The 20,082-nt window shown below is 28.6% G+C and overlaps 1 protein-coding gene across 2 annotated transcripts in view; it reads right to left on the reverse strand.

Annotated features, from left to right (window-relative positions):
- Nucleotides 1–20,082, reverse strand: part of LOC119680357 (tubulin beta chain) — a 72,394-nt gene that overhangs the window by 5,067 nt on the left and 47,245 nt on the right. The window contains exons 2-5 of one of the 2 annotated variants that reach the window (XM_038093135.1): nt 18,591–18,825; nt 16,458–16,687; nt 3,449–3,616; nt 288–552 (exon numbers count right to left, since the gene is read on the reverse strand). In XM_038093135.1, coding sequence (XP_037949063.1) covers nt 288–552; nt 3,449–3,616; nt 16,458–16,687; nt 18,591–18,825 — 898 coding nt within the window. Of the gene's footprint in view, nt 1–287; nt 553–3,448; nt 3,617–3,889; nt 4,058–16,457; nt 16,688–18,590; nt 18,826–20,082 lie in introns of both variants that reach the window. The other variant, XM_038093134.1, reaches the window with a different exon arrangement.

The following is a 20,082-nucleotide window of genomic DNA, read 5'->3' on the forward strand; positions in this document are numbered from 1 at the left end:
TGTTGGAACAGCAAAAAAAAATTGAACAGAAGAATTACGAGAAGAATTAAAAGAATAACGAGAAGGAGACAGGCAACGTACAGAAATTTTTAATCAGCGAAACTGCCTTAATTTGTCATTTGGAATTAATTGCTTAAGTACGCACAATTTCGGAATAATTTTGCTTGTTGCAGTTACAATGAAGATAAAATTCCACACCATTTAAATTGTTAATAAATAATTGTGTAAAAAGAATTTTTTATTTATATAAACTGTTCAAGTGGAGAAGATGTAGTAGTTGTTCTTACCTCTGAAGATGCAAGCAACGGTGAGATAACGTCCATGTCTGGGATCGCACGCAGTCATCATATTCTTTGCATCGAACATTTGTTGTGTGAGCTCGGCAACGGTGAGTGCGCGATATTGTTGTGATCCTTTGGCAGTCAATGGAGCAAATCCAGGCATGAAGAAGTGCAAACGTGGGAAAGGAACCATATTGACAGCTAATTTACGCAAATCAGCATTCAATTGACCAGGGAAACGTAAGCAAGTGGTAACTCCTGACATTGTTACCTTCGAAATTCATATGATTAATAATATTGAATAAAAATTGTGTAATAAATAATAAACGTAAAAGTAAAAGTTTATTATATTTTAAAAATATTTGAAGTTTAGGCAGTTGCTAAAATGTGAAAAGGGTTATTGGATATATGAAATTTTTAGTTATCATAAGCAAAATGTAAAAGTAACTCATACGACACGTGGTACCGCAAGCTTTCAGTTAAGTTAAGCATTGTTAAGTATGTGTTTGGGGGATTGATATAAAAAAATTAATATACATATGTTTTCTTTAAAATGTTATTTTTCAATATATATACTAAATACATTTTATGTTAATTGAAAATTTTGTACTATTTGGAGTTGTGGGTAATTTATTTTTTTTAATTTCATTTTTTTGTAAAATCAAATTTCCGCTACCCGAAAATAAACAAAAATGATTTCATCTAGCTAAAGCTAGTAAAGATGAGATAAATACTAATATAATATAATATTTAAATAATTAAATATAATAAATAATACAATAGTATTATTAAATATTAATATGAAATATTAAATCAAAAATTATTTAAATAATTAAATATTATAAATAATACTATATTATTCTTTTAATTATTTTTTTTTAAATATATTTTTTAAGTATAATTAAAATTAAAATTTTACAATATAATAATTTTTTATTTAATATAATTTTAGTAACGTAATTATATTGTTATTATATTTTGTTAATTCTATACATAATTTTTATAGTTTATATTGTAATTCTAAAATATTCTTTCAAGAAAACAAAATGGATTTCCTAGTACTTAAAACATTAGATAGAGTTTTTTTTCTGATATTAAGACCTTAAATAGGTACTTGGAAAATGCTATTATTTAAAGCACTGATATATACAGTTTTTTGGAAACAATTTTAAATTAAAGTCGAAATATTTAATAAAATTAAAATTAATGTCAAATAATTCAAGTGGTTTCTGTAACAGCAGTTGAACATAATTGACAAATTAGCTCAATACAATATAATAATTTAAAATACTTTATAAATTATCAAATTATTAACAAAATTAATAAATAATAAATAATATTTCCCTAATATTATTTATAAATAATTATTTATTTATATAAAATATTATTTATAAATAAATATGTTTAAATTTGAGATTGCATATACGAATCCATAAATTAATTTGTCATATAGTTGGGTTATTTGAAGACAAGAGCAAATTAAGCAATCAAAGAAAGAACGGTCCTATGTCCATAATTCAGGATTAAATGAGAAGATTGAAAAAAACCTGATACAAAAACAATTTGGATTAATATTTAATTGTTATAAATTTAAAATTGTCATGTTACTTCTTCTATAACTACTATATCTGTGTACCCTAATTTTTACAGAAAATTCAACATTATAAAACCAAAGTGATCTATGGGTAATGACATGTACTTTTTCTGTATTGATCGCTTTAGTACAAGGGCTGCTGAATTTATTTTTATTTAATATTAAAATCAACTTTAGTTATAAATATTTGAAAAAGGAGGATATATATTTTAATTTATAAAATTTGTTAATTTATTTTTAATAATAAGAAAGTTGATTAAATATATATTTAAATTTATTAAATTTTTTTATTTATTTTTAATATTTTTAAATTAGTTTATTAAATATATATTTTAATTTATTAAATTTTTTCATTTATTTTTAATATTTTTAAATTAATTTAATAAATATATATTTCAATTTATTAAATTTGTTCATTTACTTTTAATATTATTATATTAATTTAATAAATATATGTATCAATTCATTAAATTTGTTACTTTAATTTTAATATTTCTAAATTAATTGATTAAATATATATTTCAATTTATTTTTAATATTATAAAATTAATTTAATAAATATATATTTCAATTTATTAAATTTCTTAATATATTTTTAGTATAGAATATGAATTATTATTTAAATATCAATTACTAATTACTAATTTATTTTTAATATTTTTAAATTAATTTAATAAATATATATTTCAATTTATTAAATTTGTTCATTTATTTTTAATATTATTATATTAATTAAATAAATATATGTATCAATTCATTAAATTTGTTTGTTTAATTTTAATATTTTTAAATTAATTGATTAAATATATATTTCAATTTATTTTTAATATTATTAAATTAATTTAATAAATATATATTTTATTAAATTTCTTAATATGTTTTTAGTATAGAATATTAATTATTATTTAAATGTCAATTACTAATTTTTAAAGGATAATGTCTATGCAATAGATATCCTTACACTGACGTAGGCACCTTTAAAAAAACTCTAGTAAACCTTTAAAAAGACTCTATAAATACGTAATAACTATTATAATTTATATAATTCCAATTATATATAATTGGACTTAATTATATAATTCTATATATAATACCATTTAGAGTCATTCCCTTAATTAAGTAGTTTTAAGTCCTTTTCATTTATATATATATATATATAATCTTGTTGTATATAATTTGACTTATTTATGTAATATAATTCTATACATATAGTATTAATAAAATTCAGAATCGTTTTCTAAATTAAGTTTAAAATATTTTTAAGTCCTTTTCAAATATTTGACTAGTTTCTACACTACATCGAGAAGGTTTCGAAAAAAAATTTAAATAAATTTAGTTTCTAATAATTATATGGATAATTAGTAAATATTTTTTTAAATATTTTTTTTCATCACACTTACATACACACACACAGACACACATTTTGTGAGTAATTTGTTAATGAATTAAATTTTTTTGCATTGATAGTTGCATTTGTTGATTTGCTGATTTGCTGAAGACATTTAGAAGCTATAGCGTTTGGCGGTTGCTGGAATGGTTGAATTCAGAAAATTCAATCTTATTTGCTACTTACGGACAACAAATGATTCAAGTCTTCATATGTTGGCGTGGGCAGACGCAGCTTCTGATAGCAAATATCGTATAATGCCTCATTATCGATGCAAAATGTTTCATCGGTGTTTTCGCACAATTGATGTGCCGACAATGTTGCATTGTATGGCTCCACAACGACTTCGGACACCTGCTTGTGCAAATAAGTGCAAATATGTGCACATCTGCCAATGTGCAGTTGTGCGTGTGCATTTCCGCACACGTTGGTCCGTTGGCATAACAACAGCAAATGCAACGGCAATACAACAATAAACGTGTGAGTGTGTGTGCGTATATATACGACGTATATTTGTTGTTTGTTGATTCGATGCGGGCAGGATGTGTGTCGTACGGGTGTATCATGATTTTGCCAGGAAAGGAGAAGGAAAGAAAATACATTAGTTTTGTGTTATGGTAAACTTACGGATACGAGATGATTTAAATCTCCATATGTGGGTGACGAAAGTTTCAATGTACGGAAGCAGATATCGTAGAGTGCTTCGTTGTCAATGCAAAATGTTTCATCGGTATTCTCGACGAGCTGATGTATGGATAAGGTGGCATTATAAGGCTCCACAACTGTATCGGAAACCTGTAATTGATGCGTGCCATTACATTGAATTGAGCGAGCACAGGCAGCAGCAAACGGTAGCAGCGGTAGCAGCAGGAGCAGCAGCAGCGGTAATAGTGTGCGGTAAGCATCAAATAAGCAAACAAAGCAGTCGGACGTGCATCCAATTTGCAATAGAAATAAACAAATTTCAAATGTGTTAATTGAATCAATTGATTATTGACTTATCTTACAATAATAAATTACAAATACACAAGCATTATTAACGCGCATTAAGCACGTGTTCAATAATTAAAAGATCTTATCAAATAACTTACAATATTGTAGACAATTGTCCTTAATATGAAAAAATTACGCAAATATTTGAATAATGATTAAATTAAGTATTTCGTAAAGGTTCCTGTGAATCCGAATCTGAATAAACAACTATTAAGTCTGAAGTTTATACAGATCCACAGAAGTGTTAAAAATCACAGAAACACAGTCTTAATAATAAAAAATGGGTCTAAAACTATTCCAATTCAAATAAATTAATATTTATTTATTTAAATCTAATTTAAACAAATATATTAAATATTAATATGTTGTTGCATAACAACAATAGCACCTATAATTTATTTATTTATTTCTATTTGAGCCAGTGCACTTGAGCACTTTTACTCTTTCTTAACTCGAGGTATTTTTAAAACCCCCCTTTACGCCTTGACTGAATTATTGTTTATCACTTCATCAGACTAAGCAATAATTGACCTCAGATCTGCATACCTTCCCGAGGAGCCTGTAACCATTCTGAGATTTGATAACGCGGTGTTGGTAAGTCTGTCAGTTTTCGCAAATAATTTCAGGCATTTATATATTTTTTGATGGGATCAATCTTGAGGTCCCTGAGAATGTCATTCCTCCTAATGTACCATGGTACTTTGAAAAGTCTTCTCAGAGCCTGGGTTTGTGCAACTCGAAAAAATAGAAATTTAATTGTTGAAAATAAAATTTCATAAATTATTTTTTCAAAATAAATCACCGGAGGTGCAAATCTGATACCACGGAGATAAGGCCCCACAGCTTCGGCTGTCCTGGTCAATAGAGGTTAACCTCTTTAATGGGAGTATCATGGTAGCTATGGTTAAAATTTTGAGTTTCAGATGTGGATATAATGACTGAATTTATCTACTTCCATTTAATGTGGATTAGATGCTGAGATTCAAAGAACAACAGAGGTGTTAGATAGACGGCGCTGGTTTTAAAGCAAGTTACAAACTATTGATTCTGTTCGCCTTTATACTCTTTATATTCAAAAATGTAAATAAAACTACACTCAAAATTACAAATAGAACTTAAAAAATCATCAATTCATCAACATTTATTTTGTCCCCATAAAATGAGTTCTTATCAAATGCCAAATGTAGGATTGATCCAATTCTGTATGTGTGTGTTGAAAGCAGATTGAGATATAATCTTTTCTTACTTTAGAAAATTCTGTTTTATGCTGTAAATGGATCGAATAGGGTAATTTTACCTTCGAGAAAAGAAAAATAATATAGGCCCTTTCAGGTAAATAAAGTGCTTGATCGATCACATTTGTTGAGTTGTTTGTCAAAGATTTTTGTTGAACGATGGCTTTGTGCGATTGTAAAGCACTCGATAGTTCAATTGCAAAGACAAATTATATTAAATTATTAAAAACAAAATTAAATTATATTTGTAACACGATGAAACGTGATGTTAAACCTGCTACCTATTGATCTTCACATCAAAATATTTCTTCACATATTACAAATATTTGTAATAACGTTGTTAGGTTGACAGCAATAGGCGTCTAGTCGGAACGAACATATGGACATAGTCGGATTCTAGGTACAGTCCGATACTGTTTGTATAGCATGTCATGAGTTTATCTGAATATTAAAATATATTATATATTAAAATATACAACAAATTGTTAAAGTTAAATAAAATTATATGAAAAAATTCTTGCAATATTTAGTGTAGTTCAATTGCATTTTTGTGCTCGTTTATACCACTTTATTTCTTTAATGGAATATGTATATTTATTTGTAAATCTAAATATTGTTTGTCTAAGTTGAAATTTATGATTGATTTAATACGTTAAATAGGATTTATCATCCCTTCGGCTAAAGATGTTATATTAATAAAATACAACTTTTAATATAATTGAAAATATATTTTAATACAGTTCAAAGAATTTTTAAAATAAGAAACCTGCATTCCATTAAAATATCGTACTACATAAAAAGCGAATCTATATGATCATTTCAGTGGAATAACATTCTTTATGGATATTCATTTTCTCAGCTAAGGAAGACGTATATTCTTCTAATTTTTGGGTAGAGGGTTGAGCGAGTTCGAACAAATCGAATACATTGATAAAGGTTAGTATTTGGTTAATTTAAAGTAAGATATATTTTAAATGAATTATTGAAAGTATTTAAGTATAAAGTTTTGAACTTCCATAAGCTTAAGCGTGGCTTATATTAAGTCCGTACAGTGGCACAACTGATGTTCTGCTCTTGCTTCATTCAGCACAAGCAAATACGACCTACAGGAGTTTCAAGGGAGTAAACCCAGACATCTTAAAGGCTTTTATTTCGTGAGAAAATATATTATTTTAGATACATTCAACTTACTAATGAGGATTAAGTCAGAGATTCAAGATTTAAAGTATGTAGCCTAATTTGGTTTAAAAATGTCTGCTGAAAACATATGAAACCTGTTTGTTTTGATTTCGCAAAAAGGGGTCATAAGTAAATGTTAGTTTATGACTACCAACATGAGAGATTAATGTGGAAGATTTTACCAAAGAGACACAATGACTCGCAATAATGTGTACAATTTTGCTATATTTTCATTCTTGGACCTCAAACTGGAGTTACCTTGGAACTACTGTTAATTATATTAATGAAACGCCTACATTCGTCGAAAGTCTTAAAATTGAGTCCCATGAATACCATTTAACTATGCTAGCGTGTGAGGGATTGACTCAATTCTGTAATCGTGATACCAATCCTCTGTGTGAGAAGACACAGAGTCTCCCAAATTCAGGTCGTTTTCTGCTGTATTTTCATTAGTGGGACCTGGAACCAGAATTATCTGGGAATTGCTATCAATTAAATTGAAGAAACGGCTATATTTGTCAAATGTCTCCGATGAGTTGCAGATTGCTGAAATAACTTGTGAGTTCATAGACTCTCTTAGGCGTCTCTTAGGATGGTAATAATGTGCTGAATATAGAAATAAATCTTGGCGTTACCTTAAGAATGATTTTTCACCATTCGATAACAATATTAATAGAATGCTTTGGAAGAAGTGAATTTATTCAAATCAAAAAAGGCGATGGAAGTTTTGTTTTAGAGTTGAAGTGATATATGCTATTAATGAAATACTCGTATCATATAATTCATTCATTAAATAATATTTAATAATTATACTTATTATGAAATACTAATTATTATTAATGAAATTGAGTGTGCTAATGAAATCAACATTTAAAATTGTTCTGCTCATTACTATATCTCAAAATTCATTAATTTATCAGAATATGTCATTGCTGACTAATATGTCAAATATAACACAGATAAATTAGGGAATATTCTCATTTTTTTAAAGAAAAATCGTTCTACAATTTTGCAGAAGAAACTAACAAAATTGTACAAAAATTTGTAAATTATTAATTAAACAACTTATGTATTTATTTACATAAATGATACTCGTAAGATATTCGATACATGCTGAGACAAGGATCTGTTGAAATGTTTCCTTGAGCCATTGTGCCTAATTGATGTTGTGTCGTGCTATCAAAAAATATGTTTAAGCGTTTGTTTGTGTCAGCCAAGGGATATGAAAAATAAATGAATTATTTGAAAAACATGAAACATGAAATAAATTGAAATATAAAAAGAATTAATAACAAAATTTATGAGTATTTGCAGAGCAATTATTGGTGACGCAAAGGCAAGCAATAATGTCACATATGCTCTTTGATTTATTATTGAAATCTAGTTTATTTTGATTTAACCATAAGAATCTATCACAATTTCCAAACAATATGACATGAACGTAATTAGAAATGAATTTCATAATGACAGTGCAAACGCCACACGTCTTAGAGCATTCATCCTAACAATCCATGCCTCGTCATCAGCCAACAAGCAGATCAACCTCTGCGTAGGAGCCTAAGGATATTTAACTAATGTACGGCCGAACTGACCGTACTGGGCTGGGCGCTTTGTATGTGTGTGGACAAGACAAATGCATTCATTATGAAAACATGTACGAAATTTGTTTGGCAACATTATTCACTTATTAGGCCAAAAGGTGAGTTCAGTTCCATGCCGTCTGCCGTATGCCGCATGCTTTCCTGCTAAACTCTATTTAGTCCTGTTGAGCTTATGTGTTTGTGTAGCTGTGCGGAAGATACTCATACAAGCAAATACTCTTGTATCTGAACATCAAACATGCCATCGGCTTATTTATGTGTGTGTGCGTATCCTTGTGCTTACTGTGTACTTAAGTGTAAATTATATTTAATCTTTTGTGTTGCAGAGAGCACATAAGACCAAGACTTAAACTAAGTCCAATACTAAGAAATGCAATATATCTGTACAAACATATTTTAGTTAATTTATTTAATGACAAAACGGAAAAGCTAATGGAGAATCCGAGATTTCCAATTTATACTACTACTTTTTTCTCTCTACAGTTATACATAAATATATATATATATATATATACATATATATATTATATACATTTTCATTTATATTGGCATTTGTATTTGCACTCCGCATTCCGCTTCCGATTCCCACTTGTTCTTTCGCTCGCTCTTTGTAATGATAAAAAGGACATTTGTATGAATTAGCAGGTGTACATTTGCATTCATTTGTAATTAGTGCTTAATAATGTTAAATTTATGAAGAAAAATTAAATGAAATGTCACACAAATGTGGACCATGGAGATAAATAAAATAAATATGAAAGAGAATATTTGATTTACAATTTCAAGATATGCTTTTATAGATGCTTCGTATATTTTTGTTTAATTTTCATTTTAATTTTAATTTCTGAGATGTTTTGGGGCTAATAAATTTTAATTTAAATTTGCAATTTTGTTGATAAAATAAACTAAAATTAAAATAATGAAAAATTATTATGAAATATAAAATTTATGAAAATTTTCTGCCATTTCATATATGCAACAAATTGATATTGTTTTCTGATAGTAGAACATACCATATAGAATGGGTGTGTGATTTTTAATATATTTTATAGCAAGCAACACACATTTTAATAATAATATAGAATTCTTTAAATTAAATTGAAATTTTGAACAAATATAAATAAACTATGAATAATATTTTTAAAATTGAATGTAAAATTCGTTCAATATTTCCTTAAAAATATAATGAATATGTGGCGGAATACTGAAAATATACTACTCGTATGAGACCAGTGGATTATAAACTCCGATTAAGTCTCATTAAATGACTAACACGTTAATAATGTTAGAAATCAATATAAATTATATAAAAAGCGGTGGAGAGTTGTGTGTAAAATACTTAGCCATACCTTAAGCACTTTCCCCCCTTGAAATGAATCGAATAACTATATATTCATATATACACATTTTCATTCTTAATGCATTATAACTGTTTAATAAGATAACGATAATTTATAATATTCCGGAAATTTCTCTCCGGTCGTTAATTTCTCTTTCTTTCGAGCGTAAGTTTATGGACTCTTAGTGGAGTAGTATTTGTCTTTAGCACCAGATCGAAAGGATACTTTGAGTGTATAGCAGTATAGTCTTACCGCGTTTAGTGGTGTGTACTGCTTTATAATAAAAATTTCCTAAAATTGACGTGTTAAATACGTGCTATACTCGTATTATTAGGCGTTCTTATTTTTTTTTGTCAAAGTTACAGTGTTGCCAGATGGGTCTACTTAATACGCCCTACTCTGTATTCTGCTTAAAAGTGTACATTATGAATAGTAATCCTTCGCTCGATGGGGATAAAAAGTGTTCAATACGTTGTTGACCCTTACTATTCGTGTCCTTCACTCGATGAGGATAAAAAGGGTTCAATACGTTGTTGACCCTTACTATTCGTGCCTAGTATAGTAGCCAGTACTGAGTCAAGTAGCAATGACTGTAAGGTAGGTTCTTTATGTTTTAAGTTATTATTTATAATATAAAAGTAGTTAGATATGTAAAACTAGCTGGCTTAGACCACGCAAAAACTTAATAGATTCGTATCGATGTCAGATTACCTAGAATCCTTAAAAGTGGGCAATAAAAATACTTTTCATTTAATATATGTCTTCTTTGGTTAGTGAAATGCCTGTTTGTGTCTTAAGTACTTTTACTTAATAGCATCTGTGATCACTTGGATAATCCATTATAATAAGAGTTCCGTCGAATTTTTAAATAATTTATTCAGATGTTTTTATATAAGCATACATTGAAGCCCAGCATATCTTCCTGACGGAATATATATAGTTTTATATGGCGTTTACATTGGCCGAAAATGGCTCATTTTGGTCAAAAATCGAAAATGAGTCTCGAATGGCTCATTCTTGCATATAAAATTTCAAGCACAAAAATGAGCAATTTTCTCACATTCTGTATGAAAGACGTTCGAATGCATTCCACATATGTTCCAAATGCAAAGGAATCTATTGAACATACCCTAAATGAAAGCTCTTCATGGCATTTTGACAGTTTGAAAAAGCTGTTTTGACATATTTACAAAAAAAGGTAAACAAATGTTTGGTGCTTGCATTTTCTTTAAAACGATGCACCAATTTTTGGAACTTCTACTTCCCAAAAATAAATAAAACGAATCTAGAAACAAGTTTTCAGTTTATATTGTAAGGTTTGAAGGTATATTTAACCTTCCTGTAACATTTTTTTGGCACAGAGCAAAAATTAAATCAACATGCAAGTTGAAAAATCAGCTGTTTGAATGAGAAAAAATGAAATACAACGAATGTAAACACTTTCAAATGACTCATTCAGAATGAGCCATTTTCAGCCAGTGTAAACGCCATATTAGTCAATATCTAAGTTTGTATTACAAGACCTCTTCAATGCTTTAAGTTCTTCCCGCACAGTGTCTCTGTGTCTTTTTCTAAATATTCTTCGATTACTAGAAGTTCTAAATTCGACTTTTTGAATATTCATAGACTTTCTACCCACAAAAAACGTGCTTTGTTTAATCGTAGCGTTGTTTTTTTTATGTTTTATAATAATACGTATTGTATTATTATAATAATAATTATTATTATGATAATAAATATTATTATGATAATAAATATTATTATGATAATAACTATTATTATGATAGTAAATATTATTATGATAATAAATATTTTTGTGATAATAAGTATTATTATGGTAATAACTATTATTATGATAATAAATATTATTACAATAATAAATATTATTATGATAATAAATATTTTTATGATAATAAGTATTTTTATGATAATAAAAATTATTATAATATTATTATAATAGTCAAACTTTATAGAAATGTGTCTAAAAATTCATTAATTATTTTTATTTTCCATGACGAGAAATCCATTTTGAATAGAAAAAGTACAATAGTTTACTTTATTTTAAAATAAAATGATTTGTTGGATTTAAATCAAATCTGACAAAAGAAGATATAACCTCTCTATAAAATATTTTGATTTATATATATTTATATATATTTTTTTTGTATATATTTTTTTATATATATTTTTTTATCCCTTTTAAAATGATTGCTATTCTCATGAAAATGAAATTTTTAAATTACGGCATTTTGTTAATTTTTGGAAATTATTTGGAAATTAAGTAACTTGAATTGAAAACTGCTGATTGCTATTTACAATACTTAAACAATTCTGTGTATTGGAGTATGAAAATAGATTTTAGTTGTTTAATTTTATATTTATTTGTATGAAATATCTTACGATGTCGGCGCATTCATGCACGAAATTAGATATGCGTCAATTGGGTTGACTTCTCACAAAATGTGTACTTCTCTGTGTGTGCCTGTGTGTGTGTTGATAGTAAAACACGCACACATCAACATATACAGACACACATACGCACACATAAATACCGCATATACCGCTTTTGATGTGCTGGCCAACATAAATTTTATTTCCGCTCAACATTTTTGTATGAAATAACAAAATTTATAGCGGATTCAGTTGATTGGTTAAGTCAAAGGAGCTATTGTATGCGGTTGGATTCGGTGGTTGGCTTATGGAAGCTGCATATGCACCATAAGTGATTTATGTTACACTCTGGTGGCAAAAGGGATTTTAAGTGCTCAAATGACACTTTAAAAATTTTGCACTAAACGCAATTATGTGCTTTAATATTGAAATTCGTTTCGTTTAGTGTCGTTCAACGTGGCGTATGAGTAACAAATTTTTTTTGTGTTTCTCATTGCAAATGCCTTTCTTTGGCACAATAAAATATTTACAAATTGTGTGTGTTTCGCTTAATCCTGCTTAATGGCTTTAATGACAATAAAAAATAAAAAGGATGGTGTGCAAGTGTTGCGAGTTGGTGTGCCATATTTGCACCATGCGAAATGTGCACGGATGCTGCACGCATTCCGCCTATGCGCTTTTAATCGCTGCGCTAATGTATTTCTGCATAAATCATTCATGATAAGCGCAGCAGCTTAACAAATTATACCGAAGGACATTTTTTTAATCTCATCAATATGTATTATTTTTTAATGATTTTGTTAATTTCGCATTTGTTTGCCCTGCCTTATTCAATGCACTTTTTATTCCCATTCCCGTTTTCATGTTCACTTTTGTTTGAGTTTGTGTTATTCTTTTTATTTTCGTTGCACTTGCTCAACAGGCAATGTGCGTTGTGCGTTTGCTGTTTAACTGCAGCTCATGTCCTGATCCTGACACAATGATAAAATAATGAAATAAACGTGCAAACAATGATTTTATCAATACACATAATTATTTTTGTAATTATAGTCATACTTTGCATTAAGCAAAATGTTATGAGCGCATAAACAATGCAAATTTTAAAAAGTGCATGTTTCAAATTTAGTGAATGCAGTGAAAAAAATCCTCAGAAACATTTCGAAAATTTCATCATATTTAAAAATTAAGTATGCGAGTATTGTAACTATAGAAAAATAATTTATTATTAAAAGTAAAAGTTCAAAAAATAAAAAATAAATTAATAAGAGAGGTGAGAAGGAAGAGATTTTAAATAAGTCTACCATCCAGTATCATCAAAAGATTGAATGTTTCAAGTCAAATTTCTTGATTTGTTCCATTAGAGTGTTATCATATGGAACATTAGCATATGAGTTAAATATATCTCAACAATCAGTTAAGTAATTTGCAATTAAATGATGTATTTGCATTTATAGTATTGAAAAAAACATGCCTTCTCTAATGACCCCATATTTACGAAATACACTACAACTGGTACTGATGCAAGGGTGTACGCATATGACACGAAAATCACAATGTAGAAATCTAAAACCAAAATTATATTCACTATCTTCTTTGACATTCCCACTGGGAGCTGTGACCGAAAGACCAACAGAGGTGTTAAATAGGTCCACTTCGCATAAAGACAGACTCTATTTCCAAACATATAGCTTTAATTGTTAGCGGCAGAGTTCCTTGAAGTCTCCATATGATGGTTATCGGCACATTATGATAATACATGTAGTAAAAGCACTGCGGTGTTAAGCCCTCACGGCAGGTAATTGCGTTAAATAACTCTGGAATTTTGTGTTCTTCAGCACACACACATAGAAGAAATTAGAATATTTCCTAAGTAAGGCATGCTTTCCGTAAGAGGTGACAATATTTCAATACCAGATACTATTTGAAGTATAAATGGTAATGAGTGACTTTCAGTTACGGCACCCATCCAAAGGTGTAAATCTGTTACCACAGGGTCAGGGTCTACAGCTTCGGCTATCGTAACGACTGTGTTTAATGCCAAAAATTCTTCGAGTGAACTGACTGTATTTATTTACTTTCATACGATGTGGAACCGGGTACTTTTTAACCGGGTGCTGTGACTTTATTCCAATGAGGAAAATATATTCAAACATATAGGGTATTGGTGCACTAAACTGATACACGTGATAAGAACACAGTGATGCTTTTGCTTTTATGACAAGTAATCATGTTATAAAGCTTTGCTTTCTGGATTTAACACTAGTGGTTAGGTTTGTTATATTTGTTTTTACCGGAAAATTAAATAGTTACTTAAAAATATTATCTGGGCATTATCAAGTGTTAAGGATAGAATACTTAATTGCACATAAAACAACTCATAACAACTCGTTACCAAGTTTTGGCTTGGAATGTTAGGTATAGAATATCCTTTATGAATATCGAATTTGTGAAGACACAAATGTTAAATTTTGCTTCAAAGTAATATTTATATATATTATAGTCAACAAATTCGTAACTAAATTACTAAATATAGCTCCATGTGACTTTTCTGTCTCTCTTAAGGTGAATTTAACACTACCAGGAACTCGTTTTGGGGTCTTTAAGGTCATGAAAGTAAGTCTGCAATTAGAACTAAAGGTTATTTCTAAATCTTTGTATAGCATATGGATAAGTCGGGTTGGGTTTATCGTTGGTGTGTGTATATAGATTCAGAAGGTAACTACTTTCAAGGCCATGAAATAACTTTGCTGTTTATTTATTATATTTTGTATTTGTTATTGGAAAGTTTTAAGTAAATATTTCATAAAAAATATTTTTTTCTTATTTTTTTAAAATACATTTTTATGTATTTAAAAATCCACTAAAATTTTTTATGACAAAAAACATTTTCTGAGTGTATGCAAGACCCGAAGAGTTAAAATTTTATTTGCGAATGTAAAATTAAATTTAAAAGTAACCATAACCGTATTTGCAGCCATGAAGCATAATAATTCGCACTTTATAATTATTTAATAAAAAAAAAAACAAAAAAAAGAAAGAATATGATGAAAAATTTGCAGTATGTCATTGTCATGGATGACAATCAGTTCAAAATTAATTTAATAAAATGTCAAAATATAATTAAATTTGAATTGATGCTCTATAATTCGAGTACACATGTTATTAAATTGCAGCTGAGCTAATTAAGCAAAACATTTGAGCTGGGGGTGGTATAGTTCTGAGACCACAACTCGTCATTTATGGAAATGAGTAAGTTTCCTTCATTTTAGAATGGAGACAATGCCATGTTAATTATTTTACAAGCGTAGAGAAGGCTATAATTTAACATGATTATACTGACTTATGCTAGAATAAATGCAGAGCTATAATTTCAAGACAAATCATTCAAAGATACCTCACAGGAATCGGTATATTATGCAGTTAAATTTGGTCACATAAGTTTGTCCGTCGGTTATCAGAATGTAAATGCAAACTTATATTTAAAATTAATTATTCTGAACAATTAAAGATGATAAAGACTTCTCTCTGTTATTTAATTATTGCTTAGTATTCATTTGATATAAGCTAATTTTAAGCCTTTAATTAAATAATACCGCGTATTCATATTAATCTATATAAACACATATGCGCCGATCAGCGTAAATACGCACGTCCCGCTCTAATTATATATACAATATACAGTTGCGAACGTTGATAATTAATTTCAATTATTTAGATTATCGGAGTTTTGCATAAATTTTACACAAAATGCAAATTTTTCATATAATTCGTTGCGCCCAAATGCATGCATTGTTTTCATAATTATTGCAATAATTATGTCGTCCTGCCTGCCTGCCTGCCTGACTGACTGACAATTCTGCGTTTGCGTTCTCCATTGTGGCGTAAGCAAATGTAGTTGCCCAAATTTTACAAATTGGCAGGATATGTTGAATTATTTTGTTAAAAATGGCCACATACATTTTTGCAAAATGGCCGCATTTGTTGCACTCGGCAGAAGTTTTTCGATAAAAAACAACAACAAAAATAAAATCAGCAATGAGCGACAATTGCGCTTTTGTGTATGGGCGAGTATGCGTTTATTTGCAATGAATTACAATAATTATTTGTAGTAAAAACAATAATTTGGATATGTAAACATGCAAAAAATATGAAATAATTTTCTGTTTTGCCAAAAATATCTTATAAAAGCTTTTCTGGTCAATTAAAATGACAAAGCCATGTTAATTTCCTATTCCTACAATGGCATCGGCACCGGCACTGGCATTGGCATTAACTTTAATTGGTTCAAAAAGCAGCCTTAATTATGCATAATTCAAAATATCATAAAATATTCTGTTGAATAATTAAATTGAAATAAATTTAGCGTTTATAGTAAATAACAAAAATTAGAAAATATTGTTTATTTTATTAATTGTTTAAATTATAATTTACTGAATAATTAAGTTTTGTTACTGACCTTAGGTGAAGGAACTACGGAAAATGTGTTCATTATTCTATCGGGATACTCTTCACGTATCTTCGAAATCAATAAGGTTCCAAGACCCGAACCGGTACCACCACCAAGGGAGTGAGCAAGTTGGAAACCCTGCAGACAGTCGCAACCTTCTGACTCTTTGCGTAAAACATCCAATACTGAATCAATTAATTCAGCGCCTTCTGTGTAGTGACCCTTGGCCCAGTTATTACCTAAAAATTAATTGAAATTATAATTTCATAATAACTTTTATTAAATAATAATGCTTAATTTATTATAAAATTTGAATCAAATATAAATAATATTATAGGTATTATAGCACTCAAAATTTAGAAAATATTTGCTTTAATTTGAAAAATTATTGTAGCCGACGTAAAAGTAATAAAAACAAAGATTTATTATTATTTTATTTTCATTTTCCGTATAAAATAGGAAGATATGCTGACCTACGGTCCGTCATCAGTGAAAAGATAAATAAAGGATAATAATTCTAGTATAGTTAAAGCTTAGTGTGGGGCAGGGATAAACCCCCCAACTTTACAGTTAACACTATAAAGTTGACAAAAATTTGACATTCATTCCAAAGGTCTATTAAAATATGTTTCGGCGTTTTTTAAAGGTTATAAAAGTGTATTGGTATAAAAACATATTCCACATTATTTTGATTGATACCTGTATAGATAGTGATTAGGATTGTCACAAGTGGTGTGAACCCATTCAAATGTGCACGGATTTTGGTTCCTACCCTCAAATTTGAATACTCAAAACACTACTAAATATGATCTCATTATTAGAGGATTATTCATTTAGAGGATCTGATTTTTTCATTTTATTAAAATTTGTTCAGAAAGACTGCTAGTGTCATTTTTGCTCTCCTAAAAATCTCTATAAATACGAGTACGGTTAGAGCAATAAGATCCCTGATGTTAATATCGTGATCTTCTCAAAGAGTCAAACTGCTATCAAATCTCTGCTTACCTCTACAGCTACATTCGTAACAATATGCGAGTGTTTGTTTTGCTTAACAATTTAGATAAGCATCTTACTAAGCAACTCACATGGATATGTGTTTGAACATATTGATATGTATAGCTAACCTCAGAACATCGTATTATTTCGAATAATAAGTGATAACAGCGTATATCTTTTATAGATCTTAGAAAACTTTATTCACTGTCCCATTTTATAGACAGATAATATATTTTATTAAAGCAGGTTTTCTTCAGAAATTTTTAGACCATTACCAATGACATCTTACCGAAATATACTGATTTCACGGACCCGAGAATAATAAAATGGCTGAATTCTAAGACAAAAAAGGGGCAAACATACCCTTAATTGATCATGAGCTCTTCTAATTACTCAAACAAATGAGATTATCAAAAAATGGGATGATAATAAGTTTTTAGAGTAGATTTTGGGATCTTTTTTGAATACTTAATTAGTCACTAAAACTTGAGGCATCAATTTCATGTGTTGTGGCTTATGACGCTCAAATTTATCGATTTTCGGAATAATTTATTAAGATTAATGATAGATACATTCACAATAATAGATAATAATAGATTTAATAGAATCTGTTTTTTAATAATAATAGATAATAATAGATATAAGTTTAATAATATTTTTTTCATATTTTTATTTATTATTTTATTTTACAAACTAAATTTTTGAAACTTTTTCGCCTTAATAAACGTTAAATATTTAATCATATGAAAATACCTTTAAAGTTTTTATATCCTTGGAAATGTGGCTGTACATATAACCTTTACTTAAGTTAAAATTCATCCTAAGATCTTTCTAATCCTGACCACTTAACAAGATTCGATATCCAACAGCGAATCAATTACCCAACACACAATGTCACATCATTCCAAAATACAGAACCCTAATTATATTTAGTTGCACTTGCAACAACTACAACACACTACAACAACAACTACAACTATAATTACAACTAGAGCTACAACTGTTGGTTTAACAACACCAACAACAACAACTCTAAGTAGAATTACAACAGTAGTGGCAACATAAAGGCGCCATTGCATGTTGGCCGAGAGCTTTTTAAATATTTTACGCACACAACAAAATGGCGCGACAACGATTTTCACTTACCCGCGCCTGATTGTCCGAATACAAAATTGTCCGGCCTGAAAAGCATACCCATGGCCGATTGGCGCACTGAATCCATTGTGCCGGGCTCCAAATCGATAAGCACTGCACGTGGCACATATTTGCCATTGTTAGCCTCATTGTAGTAGACATCAATGCGTTCCAATTGCAAATCATTTTCGCCGTGATACATGCCATTGGGATCGATGCCATGTTCATCTGAGATGATTTCCCAGAACTGAAAATCAAAAAGAATAAAATATTTTTATTAATAATAAAAATAAAATTTTTATATAAATTTTAATGCTATTTTAAGTAAAATTTTTTATATATACTGCCATACTTATATATGCTGTTCTTTCATAAATTTTCAATTTTCATTAAAGCAATTTTCATTAATTTATAATTAAATTAAAAAATTATTAAAATTTATTCAAGGATTAAAATAAAGTCCATAAATTTATACTGCTGTTATTAATTATTAATATTTATATAATTTTTTCAATTCATTGTTCATTCATATTCGGATTTTTAAGTAGAACTCAGTACTCTTCTTATTCGAGACACTCAGAATAGTTGAAAATAATTGCTTATATATGAAATAAATTCTTATGTACCTATATAAGTATGGGTTCTCTGTTTTGCCTTTATCACTTTATAGTAGTTTTGTTTGGATTCAATTAATATTGTTAGGGGATGTGGCACTGCGACCGTCGGGTCAATTGTGTCGCTTGGATTCAATATTTAAAGGATAATATTTAGAATATTCTATTACTATGTGCTTAAATCCGATAGTGATACTTTCCTCACATCTCATATTTCAGCACCCAAAGAAATATTTAGAATTATTTTTAAGGATTTATAATATATTTACTAATTCAAATTTTCACATCCAAGACAAAGATAGTTACTTTGTCACGGTAAGTAAAAAATGAAATAAAAAAAAAAGTAAGAAAATTTTACTACTTAATAAAAAATATATTTATTCATTAAATCAACAATATATTATATTAATTCTTAATTTAGTTGATTTTTAAAATCTAACAAATCTAAATAACCCATCATCATCACAATAATTAAGATACACCACAAGTACAACTTCTTTTTTAAGATCGTCACCATAAAATTTTATGTCATCACAAATTTTTAGCCATTTGTTGATTTTACAATATAATAGTATAATTGTCTTGCGACACTTTCATTCGATCAATTTTAAATTTCAGTGGTGTAGGCTAGTACGTTTCTAGGTTGGAATCAATGCCGGTAGTAGATAGGAAAGCAAAAACAAGTATGCCTTATATATCAGTCTTATGTGGGGTCCCAGGCATAAGAATATTAAAGAGAATTGGAGGTAGACGTTTAGCTCACCCTAAAATCTATCTATAGTATACTAAAGCAGCTCCAGAAATCTACATTTTTTTGGAGATTACGTTCATTGGGTTAAATTTTGAATTTTAGTGGTGTAGGTCAGCACTGTGGTGTAGGTTGAAATCAA

The sequence above is a fragment of the Teleopsis dalmanni genome, chromosome 2 (genome assembly GCF_002237135.1).
Source record: "Teleopsis dalmanni isolate 2A chromosome 2, ASM223713v2, whole genome shotgun sequence".
NCBI classification, from domain to species: domain Eukaryota; kingdom Metazoa; phylum Arthropoda; class Insecta; order Diptera; family Diopsidae; genus Teleopsis; species Teleopsis dalmanni.